This window comes from Cnephaeus nilssonii (genome assembly GCF_951640355.1).
Source record: "Cnephaeus nilssonii genome assembly, chromosome: 2".
NCBI classification, from domain to species: Eukaryota; Metazoa; Chordata; class Mammalia; order Chiroptera; family Vespertilionidae; genus Cnephaeus; species Cnephaeus nilssonii.
The window spans coordinates 78519263-78541666 of NC_137073.1; the positions used below are offsets into that span (position 1 = coordinate 78519263).

The window sequence follows — 22404 nt, forward strand, 5'->3', positions numbered from 1 at the left end:
GGCACATCCTTAGTAGGGGGTGTGCAAGAGGCAGCTGATCGATGTTTCTCTCTCATCGATGTTTCTAACTCTCTATCCCTCTCTCTTCCTCTCTGTAAAAAATCAATAAAATATATTTTTTAAAAAAAGGAAATAATCAGACGGCCCGATGGTGTGGCTCAATGGTTGAGCAGTGACGTATGCACTAGGAGGCTACCAGTTCGATTCCTGATGTGGGCACATGCTTGGGTTACAGGCTCAATCCCCACTGTGCTGCGTGCAGGAGGCATCCAATCAATGATTCTCTCTCATCATTGATGTTTCTATCTCCCTCCCCCTTCTTCTCTGAAGTCAATAAAAAATATTAATATAAAATTTTTGTATTTGAGGCCTAGAAAACACTAAAAACAAGTCAAGTAAGTAAATTGATGTCAGCTGGATAAGAAAAATACAACTAGAAATAAAAATAAAGTGAAAATTAGATTCTGTTCATATTAGTGACAAAAAACACCCCTGTAAACTCAATAATAAACTTGACAACTCATCATGCAATGTGTTTGTGGGGAACCTGGTGCTAAATCATTCATGGACAAAAAAAAAAAAAACGTGATAAGTGCAGCAATCCTATCTAATTGAGAATATGCAAATTGACCATAACTCCATGACAAAGATGGTGGCACCCTCAGCTAATGAGGGAATATGCAAATTGATGCAATGCAAGAGGTGGAAGGCAGCTCTGGGCCGAAGTGAAGGCGGAAAGGCGGCTCCAGCCAGAGCGAAGGAGGTACAGGCAGAGGAAAAAAGGCCTATTCTTGCACGAATCTTTGTGCATTGGGCCTCTAGTCCTATATAAAACACTAATGTGGAAATCTAACACTGGAATGACCAGTCACTATGACACACAATGACCACCAGGGGGCAGACGCTCAGTGCAGGAGCTGCCCCCTGGTGGTCAGTCTGCTCCCACAGGGGGAGCACCACTCAGCCAGAAGCCGGGCTCACTGCTGGCTAGTGCAGTGGTGGTGGTAGGAGCCTCTCCTGCCTCTGCTGCAGTGCCAAGGACCCCTCTGGGGATATCCAACTACCAGCTTAGGCTCCCTGTGGGGAGCAGGCCTAAGCTGGCAGGCTGACATCTCCAAAGGGGTCCTGGACTGTGAGAAGGCGCAGGCTGGGCTGAGGGATTCCCCCCACACCCCAGTGCACGAATGTTGTGCACCTGGCCTCTAGTTATATAATTAAATTCTAACACTTCAGTAACAACATATTAAAGTGCATGTGTTTGAAAATTGTTCCCACATTCTTGAAAAATAGTGGTAGTCTAGATTTGGTATTCTAAGTCTAGGTAATATAGTTTTACATTGTTTATCGCAGGAAAAAACAAGTACCGTATTTTCCGGCGTATAAGATGACTTTTTAACCCAGGAAAATCTTCTCAAAAGTCGGGGGTCATCTTATACGCCAGGTGTCATAGGGCGGGTATATCCCAAACTCTAGAACCCATCTAAAAGATTCCTACCTCAGACCACAGCGATTAAAGATCTAAATGGGAAATTTTAAATATTTATGGTTTGGGGATGGAGTTGACCTTAACACTGAAAATCCAAAAGCAACAAGAGAAAAAAATAGATTTGATAATATAACTTTTAAGTGTGTGCATGGCAGATGACAAAATAAAATTAAAGGGCAAATGACAAATTGGGAAAGCCTTACAAATTGATAAGTTAGTAGACACAAAAATTTATTCAAGTAGCCATTAGCAGTATAAATTAAAACAGCAAGCAAGGTAGAATATTTTTTTGCCAACTTCACAGAAATTGAAGAAGATGGTTACCTTTAGTTCTGGCAAGACTGCAGAGAAAACAAACACTTTTGCACATTGCTGATGACATTGAGAAAGTTCCCTGGCAGCACCCACTAGAAATGAGATTACACATACTCTTTGGAGAACCCAGTGTACATGAACAAAACATGGTATTTAATGACATTTAAACAGTATTGCTTATAGAGACAAAGAGAAAAAAGCAATCTGAATGTCAACAGGAGAATGACTGAATACATTATAGTATATGGAATATAATACGCAAATACAGGTTAAGGCCTATACATGTTGAAAATTGCTGAGTATGTACAACAGTCCTATTTTTAAAAAAATATTAACAATTTACATGCGTGATTATGTTTATAGAAATCATGTAAGGATACATCCCAACTGTTGACATCCTTCAGATGAATGGACTGAGGTGTAGGAAAGTTGGGGGAGGGGTAAATTAAAATTTTAAAGATACTTTTGTATGTTTAAGGAGCCCCATTTATTTTCTCAACCAATAAAACCAACAAACAAAAAGTCAAATAGGTTAGGTTTAGAATCTAAAGTTATTTTTTCCAGTTAAAAAGTTGACACTAAATTTGGTAATCTAAGAAATAGTGGTAAAAGTAGATTAGAATTACTGGAATCAACCACCAGAAGAAACAGAAAATAGGGGGACTAGGGATGAGGTGGCAGACTTTTAAGTAGAACCAGGCAGGTAGTAGATGCTCCATGATCACTGGGCTTTTTTGCAGTATACTCTATGGAAGTAAGAATTTTGAATGCCTTCATGATCTCAGTAACTTATATTATTAAAGTAAAAGCCAGGTACCAGATACATAAAACAAAAACCATATAAGCAACAGTTATATATATATATATTATTTGGGTCCCCAAGTTAATTGAAAGCACTTTTTATATTCTATGTTCCCCACCATATCTTTAACACACCTTTTAAGGTACCCTAGAGTAGAAAGTAGCCACATTCAAATGAATTAAGGTATAGGAAGTAAAAAGGACCACAGCTTTATTAAAAGTAAGTGAATGTAACATATAATATATACAGATAGCACATGGTGCTAATTGTATTCGCAGGTATTACAGTACTCCAACTCAAGTTCACAAGTTACACCTTTGCCACAGCCTTGGCTAAATCTTTAACTAGTGCAGAATTTAGCTGTGCTAGAGTGCTGATCTTAGCATGCTTAGATGTGGCATACTTGTTCTTGATAGTCTGGAAGAGAAAAGGACAGTAATTAATGAAGGAAAAGAGGAAAACATAAAAAATGTAGTGGTACAGGTATTCATGTAAAACGGGTGGGGAACCCTTTCTCTGCCAAGGGCCATTTGGATATTTATAACATCATTTGTGGGCCACACTAAATTATCAACTTAAAAATTAGCCTGCCATATTTGGACAAACATTTAACTCGCCCCTAATGCCTTGGCAGGGCCAGACCAAATGATATTGTGGGCCCTTATAGGGCTCAATGGCTGGCATTCCCCATCACTAACATAAAACACCAAGTCCTTAAAAATAAGCTATGCATTTGCAGGCATGAAGTCTTTATCTTTTATTTTAAAAAATATATATTTTTATTGATTTCAGAGAGAGAAACATTGATCTGCTGCCTCTTACATGACCCCTACTGGAGTTAGAGCCCGCAACCTGGGGATGTACTCTGACAGGGAATCAAACCCTGACCTCCTGGTTCATGGGTCAATGCTCAACCACTGAGCCACACTGTACAGGCTATGAAGTCTTATTTTCACTTTCCCCACAACATCCTAAAGTGTCACTGATTGACTTACCATGTGCTTTGTAAGCCCACCATTCACCATGACTATGTTCTTAGCAAGGTGTTGCATAACAAGGAGAAGGGATTCTTCAGTGTATGACAGGTAATGCTGTAGAACTGGTGTCTATGACAATAAGAGTTAATGTTAATAATGCTCATCAACAATGGTTTTCATCAAGTTTCTAGATGTTATTCAAGAGTATGGTAGGAAGACTGATACTGTATGACTGCTTATCACTGAAATTTAAGACAAGCTTAAGACCCCTTCTTCCCTAGGCACTCTTCTTTCATGCTTCTCTTAAGATCCTGTCCGTAAACCCATCATACACTAACGTGCTCAAACTGATACACTTTTTTAATTGCTGACTTGTCCAACCCAAACCTAGACTTCAAACTCCTTGAGGCCCACCTTCTCATTCATAATTCTATTCCTAGGCTGAGGGTAGCACATGGCACATAGAAATACTTGTTGAATCAACCAATATGAATAAACTTCTAGTATGTCATTTTTCCTGCTTGTACTTCTCCATCTATAAAGAGTAGCAGCTGTTCTGCCTTTCTCAAGGGGATACAGAAAGATGAAATTAGGTAATTAAATGAAAGCATTCTATGAAGACTTCACAAACAGGATGTCATTTTTAATCATTCCCCCCATAGATGCCACATGTAGGAATCATCTGAATTGTCTTTTAATGAAAAAAGTTCTGCATTCAGGCAAATACTATTTACAATGTAAAAGCTTAGGGCAACCTAGGTCTGTGGGACAGAGCTTACCCATTCACCATTATCGAGAATTTTCAGTGCTAAACAAAAGGCTCCTGCTGCAATCTGAGAAGGAGGAAAATGCACCATATCATAGTCTAACATAGTTAGTTCCATCAGGTATTTGGCCAAGGTATGTTGCTCCACATCAACCTGGAATAAAATCCATACACAGATCACTGAGCTTCTGTCAGAAAAATTTGCCTTGGCAATAACCAGTATGTCCATAACTGTAACTACAAATATTTGCCTATAAACTCTTAAGTGCAATTGCCCATGGAAGGCCTTAATAATATTAATATACAGTCTGACTGGAAATAAAGAATATGTTTATCCCTTCCCCATGTAGTTAGGTATAAGTCAGTTGAATTAGATTTGCTTGGTCAGCAATATTCTCTAATATACCACACCAAAGGTTTCTCAAGATATCTATACCTCTCCGATCTTAGATGCTCTCCGAAGGAAATGCAGGGGTAGAGGGCGACCCAGGCAAAAATTTAAAGCTCTCAGAATCTTCATTTCCATCTGTCTGATTTGGAGCTTAGTGTAAGTGTTGTCAGTCACAAAGGCAAAGTCACCGATTTCTGGAGGGTACATTTCTTCATATTTGCTCGCAATAAACATGGCAGTGACGCCAACCAGCTGCAGCATCTTCTTGGGCACACAATTATTCTGCAATGGGAATTTCAATTGGATGAATAAGTAATATGCATTTGAAAAGGAGACAGAGTTATGAAAAAGGTGGGGAAGACACCCGGAGGGAAGAATTCTCAATTATTGAATTATGCTCACCTGCATGAACCGGTCAATAATGGAAACAGTCATGTACATGGTCTCCTGCAGTAACCTGAATTTCATCTGAACCTGCACCAGCCAATCAATTAGGATGGCTCTCATATTTCCAGTGACTTCACGACCCAGTAGGTATTTTGGTCTGACTGCTTGCTCTTCCTGCAAAAGAAATGCTTATTATTATTAGAAGCAAGACTCCATGTGACATTTCTGACCAGAAATATTAGTCACCACATAATAGCTTTGGAGCATTTAGAATCTCAAGCAGTCCTTAGCTCAATCATTCATATCACTGAAGAAAAAAAGCACACAAACATTAAGTAGAACAGTGTGGCAATTTGTATTGGCAGATCGGAGTTCAATTCACCATCGTCGTCATTGGCCCACACCCTGTACCCACTTGTTCCCAACTAAAGATACTCTACTATTATCTCCAGTCTTTTCACCTAAGACTCTAAAACCCAGAACCTGAGCTTTATCAAGTAGAGAAAAATAGCAGCAGCTCTCAGATCAGCTGGAACTATCGTGCTACTACCATTCTCCTGCCCCAGGGTTTAAACCTCCAAAACACCCATAGATAAGGTGAAGAATGAACCATCTAGGAGCGGCACATACGTCTGCTAAATCCACTCCTCCAAAGTTAGAACACGAACTTTAAGAAGGGAGAAGAAACCCAAAGCAGAAAGCTGGTCCTAGCAAGGAAGTCATCTTGCAGGACAATCATGTAGAAAATGGAGATGCCACAAAGAAACAGGCAAGAGAATTAAGATGTTAATGATGCCAAGGGAAGAGCATGCATTACCAAAAATTGGGTAAATCTGGTAATGCATAGCTTACATTAGCATACAGAATGTCTCCCCTTTTTGGGGTGGGGGAAGGGATAAAGGTGATGCCACTAATAGAAAGTTTCAGAAGTAGGATGAAATAAGTGTTGGGGGTAGCTATAGCTTTTCCAACATATTCTCTTTTACCATCTACCTCCTTAAACCCAGAGTTTGGGACTTGCCAGTTTCTAACTGTGACAGATATAAATAAATACATCATCTAATCTGTGGAATTTGTTAGAAAGAGCCATGGTAGGATCTACTTTTACTTCAAACTATCCCTGTTTGAAATGGCAAATACAGACTTCCTAGGTTGGCTTAGTGACTTTTTTTTATTCAATGAAGGAGAATTTGAAAGTGGAATTTATTGTTAAATGTTTTTCTCACATCCAACTTAAATTATTATAAACTATTAATGGAAAATATCTAATAAATTTAGATGCAGTTTAGAAAAAAGCCCCCACAAAGATTCAAAGATTCTAATCATAATACTGACCTCAACTTGTCTCAGGTAAGTATAGATATCTTTCACATATTCACTACAAAGGTTTGGATCAGCCCCATCTTCTGCATCCACATCATTCACTGCAAGCATTACATCAGAGAAAGCCTGGCACAGATACTCTTCGGCAGGGGCACAGCCAGATGTTTCCATTGGGCTCGGAGAGGGAGTATCAACCTTGAAAGAGAGAGACTTTTAAAATTAACAGCAAAGAGGAACTTAAAATCTGGGAATAAAGAACAGATTATTGGTACCAACTCAAAAGATCATTTGCTGAATAGTCATGTAATTCATTTCCTTAAAGGAAAAATACCATCTTTTTACATTTAATATCTTGTTAGGAAGTGATTAATATGAAAAGTGAGCCAATTTGAAACCAGCAGAGCCTAAACGCTAACAGGTAAAACAAAGCAAATTCATTCTGGACCTTCCTCCAAAGGAAATTGATAAAGTAACAAATCTCTTTATCAATGTCGGTGAAGTTAATCCAAATGAATGACAAGTCAGTCTTTTCCTGTTTGTCTCAAAATATAGACTGCTTGTCACTGCTCAAGAGAACAGGGGTTCTGTTCTGACTACTAATTATTAACTGACTTTATTAATGATTTCCTTCAAATTTCAATTACCTCATTGTTCATTTATTAGGCACTTTCTTCAAGCCTGGCTCTGGGGTAGGCACTGACTTTATGGTGTCCTAGTGGGGCTTTAAATTTAGAAGAGAGAAGTAAATGAAGCAAGGAGAGTGATTCTAGGAACAGTAATTGAGGGGGGGGAATTTAGTTAAAGCTTCAGGAGTTAATATCTGAGATTTTTTCTCTCCATATATTTTATTGATTTTTTACAGAGAGGAAGGGAGAGGGATAGAGAGTTAAAAACATCGATGAGCTGCCTCTGGCACAGCCCCTACTGGAGATGTGCCCGCAACCAAGGTACATGCCCTTGACCGGAATCGAACCTGGGACCCTTGAGTCTGCAGGCTGATGCTCTATCCACTGAGCCAAACCCGTTAGGGCTCTGAGATGTTTTGAAGGCTGAAAAGATTACTAGCTAAATGAAAGGGAGTGGGAAAGGCAAGAATCAGTATGAGACTTTCAAGGAAACCTCAGGCAGTTTGGTACTGCCAATTAAAGATTGTGCATGAGCTAGGTCCAGATGGTCAATACTAAAGCAGGAGCCTTAAATCTTAAACCCTTCGATATAAGAAGTCAGGCTGAATGACATTTACAGATTTTTCCAATTGGTTTTACTAATTTGTAAAAAATAAGAGCTTCAGAATGCAGTTCATTGTAATTTCAGCAAAGCAGCCTCTTCCAGATGACCTGTTTTTCCTTCACAGTAAATACATTAATTTTTAGTTTTTGAGGCTAACTCATCTTTTTACTTACTTTCGGAGATCTCCATTTTCTTTCTGCTTTACACCATTATATATTACAGGCTTATTAATTATTAATTAGTGAGTGAAAAAAAAAAAGATTCAAGAGAACAATCTGTGTTTCAGTCAATAAATTCTGGTCAGAAACTGTCTTGTATCAAAGACAGTTCAATCTTTGGTCCAGGCAGTTACTACTGAATACCATCAACAAACCGATTAAAAGCATTAGGTTGTGCTCTAGCAGGTTTGGCTCAGTGGATAGAGCACCAGCCTGCAGATTAAAGTGTTAAGGGTTCGATTCCGGTCAAGGGCACATGCCCAGGCTGATTCCCAGTGTGGGGCATGCAGGAGGCAGCCAATCAATGATTCTCTTTTATCATTAATGTTTCTATCTCTCTCTGAAAAAAACAAAAACATATATATATACAAGCATAGGTTGTGCCTGGCCGGTGATGCTCATTAGTTAGAGCATAGGAAGGACTGCGGTTGGATTCAAGGGCAGGTATCTGGGTTGCAAGTTTGATCCTGGCATGGTCAGGTGCATCTCTTTCACATCAGTATTTCTTTCTCTCTTTCCCCACCTCTCCCTCCCTCTCTCCTTCCTTTCTACTCTCTAAAAATCAATGGAAAAAAATATGCTATGGTGAGGATTAACAACAAAAAAAGCACAAGTTGTGAAGCCAGACAAGCCTGGGTTTGAATCCAATATGTGCCACTGATTAGACATGACTCTAGAACATGCTTATTTATAAAGTAGAATACTAGCTAACAGAATATAAGATTATGTGAATTAACACATTTAATGTTTAGCAGAGTACTCTATAAATGTTACTATTACTATTTATTCAAATGCTATTCCATGCATTGGAATATAAAATGAGGTTCGTATAGAAACAATCAACAGACTCTAAAATAGTAAAGTAAGTTTACCAAAATAGGCTCAGGCGAAAGTTTTTCTTCTTTAACAGGCTCAGGTTCCGGCTCCCGTGCTGGTTCCAGCACAGGCGCAGGCGCAGGAGCAGGAACAGATGCAGGCTCCAGTGCCTTTTCCATAGGTTTTGGTAGTTTTTTAGCAATAACTTTTCCAGCAGCTAATGTTTTTGCCTCCTGTAAACGAATGGGAGAGAATGAAATGTTTTTCTTTAAAAAAAAAAATATATATATTTTATTGATTTTTTACAGATAGGAAGAGAGAGGGATAGAGAGCTAGAAACATCGATGAGAGAGAAACATCGATCAGCCGCCTCCTGCACACCCCCCACTGGGGATGTGCCCGCAACCAAGGTACATGCCCTTGACGGGAATCGAACCTGGGACCCTTGAGTCCGCAGGCCGATGCTCTATCCACTGAGCCAAATCGGCTTCCGCGAAATGTTTTTCTATCCAGGGTCACAGTTGGAAAGTGGGCGTTTAGATACGTTTGGAAGAGGCTGGGAAGATGTTACCTTTTTTAGAGGCAGTTTGGCCTGTGGCTGTTCACTGACATTGTTAGCGATGTCTCCAAGGGCAGTTCTTGGCCTCAGCCCGGCCTTGGAGGTTGCAGTGGTGGCCACAGGCACGCGCTTTGCGCCTGCTATACTGATCTTCGCCTTATTTTCAGCATTAATTTTCGTGTTCTGAAAGAAGCAAGACAATTTGAGAGCTGGCCCAGACAGGTTAGAGTAAGTGGGGGTGGGGTGGATGGGTGGGGGTAAGATGAGCCAAAAGAGAGGCTCTTAGGACGGAAGTCGGCTGTAAACCAGAGGAAACCCGGGTTGCAGGGTCTAGCCAAGACTGTGACAAGCCAGTTTCCTTCCATAATCCCTTCGCTCTCGTATAGAGGGATTGCCGATTAGTCCCGGCTGGCCCTAAAATACCACGAATTTACGTTTAAAAGGAAAAAAAGGTCTCCAATTGCCGGCACCTTGTTTCTCTCCGGGAAGGGAGTCAACACTGTTGGTGGGAGCCCACACAGGGAGCCTCCATCACCTTTTATTTTGTTTTTTAAATATATTTTTTATTGTTGGTAGTATTTCCCCCCTCTATCACCTCCAACAGCCGCCCCCTCCCCCAATATTTATCCAAGGCGCATCCAGATCTCTTTGCCACCTTCCTCTCCCCGTCGGTCAGATCTCCCAGCTCCCCACCAGGGGCCCACCAACCCCGTATCCTCCTCCCCAAATCTCCGCCGTGCTCCGCTCCCGCCCGGGGGGCTCCGGCAGAGAGCACGTAGCGAGAAAGGCAGCGCCCGCTCGCCGTCCGCAGCAGCTCACCCTGGTGACCCGGAGCGCCATGGCTTCCTCTTCACCAGGCAGCAGCTCAGGGGGAGAAGCAGAGACGGGAGAGCCCCGAGGAGCGGGGCACTGAAGCCAACACAGACCGACGACCGTTCCGCCGCAGCACGCTGGAGACGCCGGCCCAGCCGCAGATTTAAACTCCGCGCCGCTCTCTCCTCATTGGCCTGTTCGTGGCACTCGCTCCCTTCCCATTGGCGGCTGCCGGTTCCCGAGAATGCGTTTCCACGGCGATCCCGCGACGGAGTTCGAGACGGGGCGGAGCCAGAGCGAGGTTGCGGCGTCACTCGGTCGGGCTCTGCGCCTGCGCTCCCAGGCCAGGCGAGGCGGGCTGGTGGCGCCTCCAGGTGTAGCGGAGGGGCCGGCCGTGTGGCCTCGGGAAAGTGACAGTGGAGCAGCCGCAGTGTGAGAAGCAAGAGAAACAGTATGTTTCTAATCCTACTTATTGCTAACACACTTTCAATATATAACGTATACCGCCTCTCTCTCTCTCTCTCTCTCTCTCTCTCTCTCTCTCTCTCTCTCTCTCTCTCTCTCTCTGATATGTAGCAGTGCAGATGAGATGAAAGAAATTGGAAAGGGTAAAATTGTACAAGTCCAGTAAACCAAGATAAGGAATCTGTACTATATGTGAAGTGAAAGCCTTTAGAGGTGTTTTTTTTTTTTAATTGACATACATTTGTTTAAATGTTTTTACTGATTTTTTGTTTTGTTTTGTTTTTAAAGAAAGGAAGGGAGAAGAATAGAGAGGCGGGAAAAAAAATCAATGAGAAAGAAACATCAATGGGCTGCCTCCTGCACACTCCCCACTGGGGACCAGCCCACAACCTGGGCATGTGCCCTGACTGGGAATTGAACCATGACCTCCTGGTTCATAGGTCGATGCTCAACCACTGAGCCACCGTGGCCAGGCTGGAGGGTTTTAAACCAAGGTGTGGCATAATTTATCTTTCAAAACGATAACCTTAATCACTGTAAGGTAATGTATGTAAGTGAGAAGGAGGAAGAGAAACAAGAGAAAGTGAAGCAAGGGGAGCCGTGAAGAGGCTATTGTAAGAGGCCAGGCAAAAGGTGATGGCTTGGATGGTTCTGGTAGTGCTCCACAGAAGGGTTCTAGAAATATTTTAGAGATAGACTTGCTGGGTCCTGATGGCTTGCATGGTTAGAGTGAGAGAAAAGGAATCAAGGATGACTCAGGTTTTGGCCTGAGTAACTGAAACAAAGAAGACTAAAAGATGAGAAGCTTTTAAGGGATAGCAGGTTTGGGGTAGGAGATTAAGATAAAACAACCAGTGAAATTGAAGCAGTAACCAAAACATTAATCAAAAAATACATCATTCAGCATGATTTACAATAGCCAAGCTACGGAAGCAACCTAAGTGTCCATCTTCCACCGATAGACAAATGGATAAAGATGTGGTATATATGTATACAATGGGATATTACTCAGCCATAAAAAAAGAATGAAATCTTGTCACTTGCAACAGCAAGGATGGACCTAGAGGGTATTATGCTAAGTGAAATAAGTCAGACAGAGAAAGGTAAATACCATATGATTTCTCTTATATTTGGAAGCTAAAAAAACAAAATAAATGAACAAACAAAACAGGAACAAGCTTATAGATTCAGAGACTAAATCAATGGTTGCCAAATGGGAGTTGAGGGGAAGAGTGAAAAGGGAAAAGGGATTTGTACAAATTGCCAGTTATAAAAAAGTCACGGAGATGCAAAATATAGAATAGGGAATATAGCCAATATTTTAATAACTATGTATGGCGTCAGAAGGGTACTAGATTTATGGGGTGATAATTTTGTAAGTTATATAAAGGCCTAGCCACTATGTTGTACAACTGAAACTAATATAATGTATGTCAACTGTAATTGAAAAATAAAAAAATATTAAAATGGAAATAAGAGGAGAAAAAAAAAGACTGAGAAAATACAGGGAGGAAATTACAGAAATAATACAAGAAAACTTCCAAAACCTGGAGGACATGAATTTCATTAATTGATGTCTGAGTGCCCTGTATGATAAGTGAACAAAAACTTAATTCCGTGGCACACTGTGCTGGCATATAATATTAAGAATAGCCAGGCAGATGTGGGTCAGTGGTTGTGCGTTGACCTATATACCAGGAAGTCACAGTTTGATTCCCTGGTCAGGGCATATACCCAGGTTGTGGGCTCAATCCCCAGTGTGAGGCATGCAGGAGGTAGCCAATCGAGTCTCACTCATCATTGATGTTTCTCTCTCTCCCCTTCCCTTCCTCTCAGAAATCAAATAAATATGTTTAAAAAAAATGTTCTTGCCCTAATGCCTAGATCTGTGAATGTGAAAAGACCAGCCTAATTTACCTGCAAAAGAGGCTTGGAATACCTTGAGATAGGAATTACCCTGATTACCTGAGTGGGTCCACTGCAACCACGTGAGGCCTTAAAGGTAGAAGAGGATGGGAGAAAGGTGGCCAGAGAAAGATGCAATAGTGGAAGAAGAGGCAAGAGATATCAGAAATGGGAGAAGCATATGTCCACCTGTTGCTGACCTTGAAGACAGAGGAAGGAGGTCACAAGCCAAGGAATGTAGGTGGCCTGTAGAAGCTGGAAGCACCAGCAAACAGGGACCTCAGTCCTACATCCACAAGGACTGAATTCAATTAGCCTGAATGAACAAGGAAATGGCTTCTCCCCTAGAACCTCTAGAAGGAAATGCAGCTCTGCAAGCACCTTGATTTTAGCGCTGTGAGACCCATACTGGATGTTTGACCTTCAGAACTGTAAGTTTGTGTTAAGCCACTAAGTTTGTGGTAATTTGTTATGACAGCAATAGTTAATACAAACCATTTTCTGTGCTTGATTACTATAGTCTTCTCTGCTTTTGGATTTCATATACAGGGAATCATACAGTATGAATTCTTGTGTTTGGCGTCTTTTTATTATTTTTAAAAATCTTGTTGAAAGTATTACATATGTCCCCTTAACCCCCACCCCCCATCAACCTCATCCAGCCCACCCCAACCCCTTGCCCCAGGCCCTCACCACCCCACTGTCTATGTCCATGGGTTATGCATATGTGCATACAAGGTCTTTGGTTGATTACCTCCCACACACCTACCCTCTCCAGTCTTCCCTGAGATTCTGCACTCTGTCCCATGCTTCCATGTCTGTGGATCCACTCTGTTCATCAGTTTATTTTGTTAGATTCCACATATGAGTGAGAGCATGTGATACTTGTCTTTCTCTGACTTATTTCACTTAGAATGATACTCTCCAGGTCCCTTCCATGCTGTTGGCTTCTTTCACTTAACATGTTTTTTTTTTTTTTTAAATGTATTTTTATTGATTTCAGAGAGGAAGGAAGAGGGAGAGATAGAAACATCAGTGATGAGAATCATTGATCGGCTGCCTCCTGCACACCCCCTACTGGGGATTGAGCCCCCAACCCAGGCATGTGCCCTTGACCAGAGTCAAACCCGGGACCCTTCAGTCTGCAGGCCAACGCTCTATCCACCTAGCCAAACCGGCTAGGGCCACTTAACATGTTTTTGAGAATCACCTATATTGTTTGTAACTAATTAAAAAAGCAACTGTTGAGTAGTATTCCATTATGAATAAAACTACACCACAATTTATCCATTCTCCTGATGGACATTGGATTGTTTCCAGTTTTTAGCTATCATGAGTACATGTTTCTTTTGTTTTTTGTTTTTTAATATATAGATTTCAAAGAGGAAGGGAGAGGGGGAGATAAAAACATCAATGATGAAAGAGAATCATTGATTGGATGCCTCCTGCACGATTGGGGATCAAGCATGTGCCCTGACTGGTAATCAAACCGTGACCTCCTAGTTCATAGGTCGATGCTCTACCATTGAGCCACACCGGCCTGGCCATCTCAGAATTAATATAGTGGGTATTTTAGGGGAGAATCATAATCTAAATTTAAAGTAAAGCCAGGATCCTTTAGAGATATCTAACTATATTCTAGTATAGCCTCATTCTTCTGCTGTAATGAGAAAAGTTTAAAGTTTGATCAATTATCATGTAATAGAAACAATAAATCTGTATCTTAACAGATGTAATGTTTATTCTAAGTGGAAATCACCAGTGCCTAAATTGTAAGAAGGGAAAACAATAGTTGGAAAGGAAGGGAAAGGAGAGAAATGGGAAGGGACGAAAGAGAAATCAATAGGTTTGTTCACCACCACCACCACCGCCCTTCTTGGGGCAAAGGAACTATAAACAGGCTTCTGTTTTGGGCATTATTTTAAGCTTGTTTGTTCACTTAATATTATATTAACTAATCTCTCAGATGCTGATTTCAATAGAAAAAAATGACAAATTAATAAAAGCAACCTCTGAAGTCGTTTAAAATATTAAAAATCCTTTAACTTTATTTAGCCCTTTTCAACTTTCAATTTCTTTTCACATTATTCCTTTTGCTCCTCATAACCCTGTGAATTTGAGATTGAATTTTGATTTTATGTATGAGAGAAAAAAAGATACTCGGAGAGGCTGATTTGTCTAGAGTCACATGGTTTGTATGAGCTGGAACCAGTACCTAGGTGCTCTTCAATGTGGAGTTTCCCTGCTTTCTACCTGGACCCCCCTTAATCTTCATCCCCTGCCTTCTTCTCTCAGTCACATTAATTTTATTTTCCTGTTGTTTATATGCCTTCTAAGGGAAATGATAAGTTTAATAATGGTGCAATATTCATTGTACCTATCTACTTAAAAATTTTTAATGTACAAAAGTTGTATTGAAACGCCAATATGCATTTATTTTCCCACCATTCATAAATTTTTAATTTTGAAGATTCTGGACCAGATAATGTGTAAAGAGAAGACAAGGATTATCCAAATAAGTTATAACAAATTTCTAAACCTCTCACATATTAAAATTAGTAAGACAAAAATATGATTTACAGTACATATTTGCCATTATGTTAGATAAGAAAATAGTACCCATACTAAAATTAATTTATCCTACTTATCAAAATTTCTAGTCTAAGAATGAAAATATTCAGATTCTTATAAATAGACAGGTATTCAAAAGTTTCTTTTGGACAACATTCTTTGGTGTTTATAAAACTGCATATATTATTATATATCTATTATACAGTCTTTTCAGACTGTATATTCCTTTTAAATTGGAAATTAAAAAATATAAATAGATATATTTATAGAAAATAGTTATAGGATATTTTGATTTCATGGTGCCCGAGTGTTTATAGACCATATTAAACTTTAAATGACTACCTATACTTTGATATTTCTTATATATCTACATGTACCAAAAAAAGGACATTTAATTTATGGGCAGAAAATTAAACTGAGCTGACAATTATTTATGACTCTCTCAAATAGCTATTCCACAACATATGGAACTAAATGAAAAGATGAAAAGCCTAACATTGCTTGGATACCAGCTTGATAAACAACTAGGAATGCCAGATGCATAATAAGAAATGTAGTATTCTACTTTAGAGGCAGAAGACAAGTGAGTGAATAACATGGACACAACTTAGTATAAGTTCTTCACCCTAATAAAGTAATATTCATTTGCAAATATTACCAAAAGTAAAAAAAAAATTTATTTTACAGAGTGGTTGGTTTTTGTAATACATCAAAAACTGTAGTTATACTTCCCTATTCTCACTGCTTGTCTCATTATCAGTGGTTGAAGTTTCTCCCAAATAATTTACTTTACATTTAAAGTGGCAATACAGATTTTACTTAATGGATTTAAGTTTTAATTAGAAACTAGTTTTATATACAGAAAATCCATAAATATAGAACTTTCATTCTTTTTTTATCCTAGGGCTATGCAAAAAAAATCGACTAAAATTTTTCATTTGGGTCTTTGTAATAAACATGTACATACATTATTTACAATGGAGATGCTTTCTGGCACAAAGTAAACACAGAAGTAATTTTGGTCTTCACTTGATTCCGTCATTTTATGTTCATCTTCAAAGATGATGTGATATATCATGTTCACTCAAATTTTAAGATTCTTGTTATACACATAATTCAAATAATGATTTTACTTGAACAATGAATGCTCCATTTTGTATTTAAATTTCCTTGAAGATTCCTTGATCCAATAGTAGGGAACTTTAATTTTTTTTTTTCAAATATGGCAAGATGTTTCTGTAAAATTGTGTGCAATTTTCTTCCTTCTGGCAATATTCTAATATTTAGTCATTTAATCTTCATTGTTTACATTCCAGAGGTAATTCCCGGTTATCTCACATGATGTAAGTACCATCTTTGTAGTATTTCATGGACTCCATTTGTTTTGTCATAGCCAGGACATCATGAAATCCAGTACTTAGGCCAGACATATGTTGAAAGTATGCCTCTTTTTCCACTTGAATTGTTAAATTGTTTACTCCAGCATCTTTAAGTATTCCTGTAACCTGATATAAAAAAATCCATATATATTTAAAGCATTTAGGTTAATGCATTTAATGCACATGTCTTAAATAATTGACATTTCATTTTTTATAGCTACAGATAGTCAAAGATACAGCCTCAAAATAATGTTTATTATTTATTTTGGCAAATGTTAGATATGATTTTATTTGTTTTTGTTTAAAATATGGAACACTTGGCCGAAACCGGTTTGGCTCAATGGATAGAGCGTCAGTCTGCGGACTGAAAGGTCCCAGGTTCTATTCCGGTCAAGGGCATGTACATTGGCTGTGGGCACATCCCTGGTAGGGGGTGTGCAGGAGGCAGCTGGTCGATGATTCTCTCTCATCGATGTTTCTAGCTCTCTATCCCTCTCCCTTCTCTCTGTAAAAAATCAATAAAATATATTTAATAAAATAAAATAAAATATGGAACACTTGGACAAATCTGCATGTCATTCTTGTGTAGGGGCCGTGCTAATCTTCTCTGTATATGTGCTGCTGAAGGGAGCACAAAATAGGATTTTAGACGATGAGTAAATTCTGATCTCACTTTCAAAGTAGTAAAAGAAAACAGCTATTGCTTTCAATTCAGTATGTCCAGAATAGGGATACAAGAACTGTTTTGATCCCTATCTTCAACCACAGCATATACCCTGCCAATGTTAATATTATTATAATTAATTTAGGGCTACATTTATAATAACTTATTTCTTGATCATCTATTGGGAATTAAGGTGGATCATAAATTAATTTTATTTTACATTAACTTAAGCTGATCCTCTAAATCCCAAAACTTGATGTTATTTTAACCAGTTTTGGATATAAAGAAAACCTAGGTGTACAAAATGGTGTTATCCCCAGATGAAAGACTGATATTTTCAAACAGTTAAATTACTATTGAACTGTATAAATTATAATGTATGCAATTTTATGCAAGAATTACTTCAATTGAAATTACTTTAAAAACAAAAGATTATTACCTGCTGTACTATTCTTTGTTCCAGCACATCAGATGTCACCTGTATATGAATTGTTCCTGCCACAATATTGGCAGAATGACGCCAAAAATGAGGGTCTCGGTATGATATTAATCCTTCAATTTTTTGTATCTGTCAAATAAAAGCTGAAGTGATATAAATGGACTTAAAGGTTATAAATTTACTTAACACAAAGCAATCTTTTTGGTCCAGGAACCACTATTAAACTAATTATTTAAAAAAAAAAAAAAAGAAGGTAATAAGGAGAGTCCAGAGTGAGAAAGGAATAGGAGAGCCAACTAGCATAAAATAAAGGTGCCAAAAATGTTTTGACCTAGGAGTGATGTCATGAAAGGTAGCTCTGAAGAAGAAATGAATAGGGTACAGGTGCCTTTATACTCAACAATTACACACCAATTTTCACGTATGTAAGATGTACTTTGCCTATTCTAAACAGTGGATACATTCAATAAACTATACGGTTTCTTTTAAACTGATACGCACATTTGCATATTGTTTGTTATTACACATTCAAAAAAATCTTCCAGCCCTAGCTCGTTTGGATCAGTGTATAAAGCATCAGCCTGCGGACCAGAGAGTCCTGGGTTCGGTCAAGGACATGTACCTGGTTGCAGGCTCCTGCCTGGCCTGGGCCCTGGGGTGCTTGTGCAGAAGGCAACCAATTGATGTGTTTCTCTCACATCAATGTTTCTTTCTTTCTGTCTTTCCCTCTCTCTTCCACTCTCCTTAAAAATCAATGGAAAAATACCTTTGGGTGAGAATTAACAAAAGATATCGTCCATATGCAACAATTGAGGGCTGGTTAAATAAATTATAGACTATCCATACATTACCACTACATTGTCTTTAACAATGTATTACAATATAGCCCTAGCAGGTGTTGCTCAATGGTCAGACTGAAGGGTCTCAGGTTTGATTCCTGGTCCTGGTTGGGTGTGTGTGGGAGGCAACCAATCGATGTGTCTCCCTCACATTGATGTTTCTTTCTCTCATTCTCCCCCTCCTCCCTCCCTTCCACTCTCTCTAAACATCAATGGAAAAATATCCTTGGGTGAGGATTAAAAAAAATGTTATTAGAATATTTATCAACATGACATAATTAAATGAGGAAAAATTTAAAAAGCAGGTTTTTTTGCTACTTTTATTTTAAAAAATATTCCTATATAGAAAAACAACTTTTAAAAGTGTTTCTTTCTAGGTAGTAGATTATATGTGGTCCCTTCACTTTTGTACTTTTCTGTACTTTGATATTTTCTGTAATAGACATGTTACTTTGACATGAAAAACTTCTGTTTTTAGTAGGATGTAGTATTCACTAATGAGAAGATGAGAAAACCAGACTAATATTATTTATGGAAATAGTGGGCTAAGAATGCTATACTTTAAATATTCAAGATGCTAAAATTTCATCAGCAGATCCTAATTACTTTAATATGATATGGCAAGCCATAGCTGAAAGACATTCTATTTTTCTAATTCATAGCAAAAACTATGAACTGCCTGTTTATGTTCTCAAAGACTGTCTTTTTCTTGATTTAAAGAATTATAAATAGTATAACTTATACTATTTATATACTTTGCCTGTTTATATGTGCTGCAAATATTTCCTCCTGGCCTGACTTTTGTATTTCATATTTTTTATGGAATCTTTTTTTGACAATGGACACTTTTCAGTTGGTCCAATCTGTAGATTTTTTCCCTTTTTGGCTTCTGGTTTTACTTCCATCATATTAAGAAGGCGTTCCTTTCCCTACCTCTCTGCTATATTCTTCTATTTTATTTTAGCAGTTTTATCATTTTATCATATAATATTTTCACTCACTGGAAATATATTTTTATATGATATGGTATAGATATATATATAGCTTTTCTTTTCTACCAAGTGGAAATGTTAATTAGGTCAACCCTTTCTTCCTCACCGATCTGAAATGTCATCTTTGGTATATACTGAAGTTCGAAAGTTCCTGGGCCTATTTCTGATTTTTAAAATCAGAATTAATTCATGTGTTTATTCTTGTGCAAGAACAAAATTGTTAGTTCTGTTAGTAAATTCTGTAATTTTATAATAATAGGATAGAATCCTTAATTAATAGTTAATTCTGTAAATTTATGTATTTTTTGTTTATTCTCAAGCATTAACTCTTTCCAATAAGCTTCCAAATAATATTGGATTATCTATGCTCTCCCAAAACAAAAACAAACAAATCCAAATGAGAGGCAACTACATTGGAATTTAAATGAAAGAAAATCAGCATCTTCATAATATAGTTTCCCATCCAAGAAAGTATCTCCATTTATTCAGTTCCTATTTTATGTTCTTTAAATAAAACTGTATTTTGTTCATTCATATCTTGCATATTTCTTGTTAGGTCAATTTAATTTCAAATGCTACTTTAAAAGGAAAAAAAATAGCCGAAACCGGTTTGGCTCAGTGGATAGAGCGTCGGCCTGCGGACTCAAGGGTTCCAGGTTCGATCCCGGTCAAGGGCATGTACCTTGGTTGCGGGCACATCCCCAGTAGGGGGTGTGCAAGAGGCAGCTGATCGATGTTTCTCTCTCATCGATGTTTCTAACTCTCTATCCCTCTCTCTTCCTCTCTGTAAAAAAATCAATAAAATATATTTAAAAGGAAAAAAATAGTGAAGAAATTACACACAGTACCTTTTCTAAAGCAAGATGTAATTCTTTTTCATATTCTGGTGGCAGTCTCAGAAGTAGAACCTGACAGGCATCTTTAATCAATGGAACAACACTGAGAAATATTAATATAGCAATAAAAAGAGAACAGAGGGGATCAGCAATAAACCATCCAAACTGCTCTATAAGAATTGTGGATACAATCACACCAACACTGCCAAGTGTATCTGCCAAAACATGTAGAAATACACCTGAAAGTAAAACATATAAAAACATTAAAAATTAAATCACATCTAATTTAGTTCTTTTATCCATAAAATATCTATAAATATTACTGGATACCTACTATTCACCTGTCACTCTAAATGACTAAAATATGGTCACTACCCTCAAGGAATTCACAACCCAGGAGTAAGAAGATATAGATGTGGGCTACTATACCACAGTGTGGTGAGTTTTATGATGGTGTGGTTTACCCTGGGGAGGCTTCCTAGAAATCGTGTATGAGCCAAGTCTTAATATTACCCAAATAACTGATATTAAACATTTAGGATAATTCAATATAGTGACAAATACTTCTCTCAATTTTCTTTATAGTACAGTAAAAATCTGTTTGTGTTTTTTTTGTTTTTGTTTTTGTTTTGTAGTGGAAGTTCACAATGGCATACTCAGTATTTCCCCTGGAAATAATATTTATGCAATTGTCACTATGAAAAGAACTCTATAATTATACAGTAATTGACATTTATTGACTTGAACCTTTTTTTAGCCACAGATTGTTTTTCCAAAATAAAACTGTACCAGAGCCCAATATTTAATACAAATAAACAGTGTCAAATCACAACATGGTTGAAAAGTAGGTCAATATTTGGCAAGGACTCACCCCTCATGTTAGCATTCATGCCTCCGCCTGCAGATCCATGGCTGTGACCGTGCCCATGGTCACTGTGGCTGTGCATATGGTGTGAATGGCTGTGATCAGATGAGTGACAGCTTCCTTGAGAAGCTCCATGGGTATGGTTGTGGGCATGGCTAAAGGCACAGATACCAATAAGGTTCACTATCAGTCCTCCAACTGAGACTGGCTAGCAAGAGGGAGAAAAGAAAACTTTTAAATTTGTAATTTAAAAAATAAGCTTGTTGCTTAAAAGTTAGTATACAGCTATATATGTTTTCTGTTTATAGTTTTGAAAGTATTCATAGCAAAACCTCATTATATTCATTAAGTAAATCCAAATTTTAAGTGATTAAGAATATGTACTTGGTTCATGACTTATGAATAAATAAACGATACTGAAGTTTTCTTTTATTTAAATAAACAGTTTGAAAATACTACTTATTAGAGTAAGTATACACTATACCTGAAATCTTGTTTACATTACTAGGTAAATTTCAATAGTATGAATTTATAGGTATAACTCATTCTTTTTTTAAAAAATAAATCTTTATTGTTCAGATAATTACTTGTTCCTCTTTTTTCCCCCCATAGCTCCCCTCCACCCGGTTCCCACCCCACCCTCTGCCCTTACCCACCCCCCTAACCCCCGTCCTCATCCATAGGTGTACGATTTTTGTCCAGTCTCTTCCTGCACCCCCCACGCCCCTTTCCCCCCGAGAATTGTCAGTCCACTCCCTGTCTATGCCCCTGATTCTATTATATTTACCAGTTAGTACTGTTCATCAGATTTTTTTTTTTCTATCTCAGAAGCCAGATCCGTATTAAGTTTTTTCAACAGAAATTTCTTCATCAGATTTTTTATTCCTTTGGGTTAGATTCACTTGTTGATAGATACGTATTTGTTGTTCATAGTTTTTATCTTTACCTTTTTCTTCTTCCTCTTAAAGAATACCTTTCAGCATTTCATATAATACTGGTTTGGTGGTGGTGAACTCCTTTAGCTTTTTCTTATCTGTGAAGCTCTTTATCTGACCTTCAATTCTGAATGATAGCTTTGCTGGGTAGAGTACTCTTGGTTGTAGGTTCTTGCTATTCATCACTTTGAATATTTCTTGCCACTCCCTTCTGTCTGCATAGTTTCTGTTGAGAAATCAGCTGACAATCGTATGGGTGCTCCCTTGTAGGTAATTAACTGTTTTTCTCTTGCTGCTTTTAATATTCTCTCTTTGTCTTTTGCTCTTGGCATTTTAATTATAATGTGTCTTGGTGTGGTCCTCTTTGGATTCCTCTTGTTTGGGGTTCTGTGCACTTCCTGGACTTATAAGTCTATTTCTTTCACCAGGTA

General features: G+C 38.2%; 2 protein-coding genes across 2 annotated transcripts in view; both read right to left on the reverse strand.

Moving 5' to 3' along the window:
- Positions 1 to 1696: 1696 nt before the first annotated feature.
- On the reverse strand, positions 1697 to 10309 carry CCNB1 (cyclin B1). Its single transcript, XM_079795459.1, has 9 exons — positions 10090 to 10309; positions 9283 to 9453; positions 8768 to 8944; positions 6460 to 6642; positions 5140 to 5298; positions 4783 to 5019; positions 4360 to 4500; positions 3599 to 3709; positions 1697 to 3020 (listed from the first exon to the last, which is right to left on the reverse strand). The coding sequence occupies exons 1-9, from the start codon at positions 10108 to 10110 to the stop codon at positions 2913 to 2915; spliced, it is 1308 nt and encodes a 435-aa protein (XP_079651585.1). The 5' UTR covers positions 10111 to 10309; the 3' UTR covers positions 1697 to 2912.
- Positions 10310 to 11232: 923 nt separating this feature from the next.
- SLC30A5 (solute carrier family 30 member 5) overlaps positions 11233 to 22404 on the reverse strand; it is a 35507-nt gene continuing 24335 nt past the window's right edge. Inside the window, exons 13-16 of the mRNA XM_079785470.1 lie at positions 21045 to 21246; positions 20186 to 20412; positions 17507 to 17635; positions 11233 to 16529 (exon numbers count right to left, since the gene is read on the reverse strand). Of these exons, the coding sequence (XP_079641596.1) occupies positions 16359 to 16529; positions 17507 to 17635; positions 20186 to 20412; positions 21045 to 21246 (729 nt within the window). The 3' untranslated portion in view covers positions 11233 to 16358. The remainder of the gene's footprint in view (positions 16530 to 17506; positions 17636 to 20185; positions 20413 to 21044; positions 21247 to 22404) is intronic.

What these genes read in the sequence shown, in the direction of transcription:
- CCNB1 (XM_079795459.1), bottom strand. Translation starts at nt 10,110, where the DNA reads ATGGCGCTCCGGGTCACCAGG. An exon ending in TTTCGCCTGAGCCTATTTTG is followed by an intron (nt 6,643 to 8,767) that starts GTAAACTTACTT and finishes CTCTCTTTCAAG; the next exon opens with GTTGATACTCCCTCTCCGAG. An exon ending in GTGGGCTTACAAAGCACATG is followed by an intron (nt 3,021 to 3,598) that starts GTAAGTCAATCA and finishes TTTCTCTTCCAG; the next exon opens with ACTATCAAGAACAAGTATGC.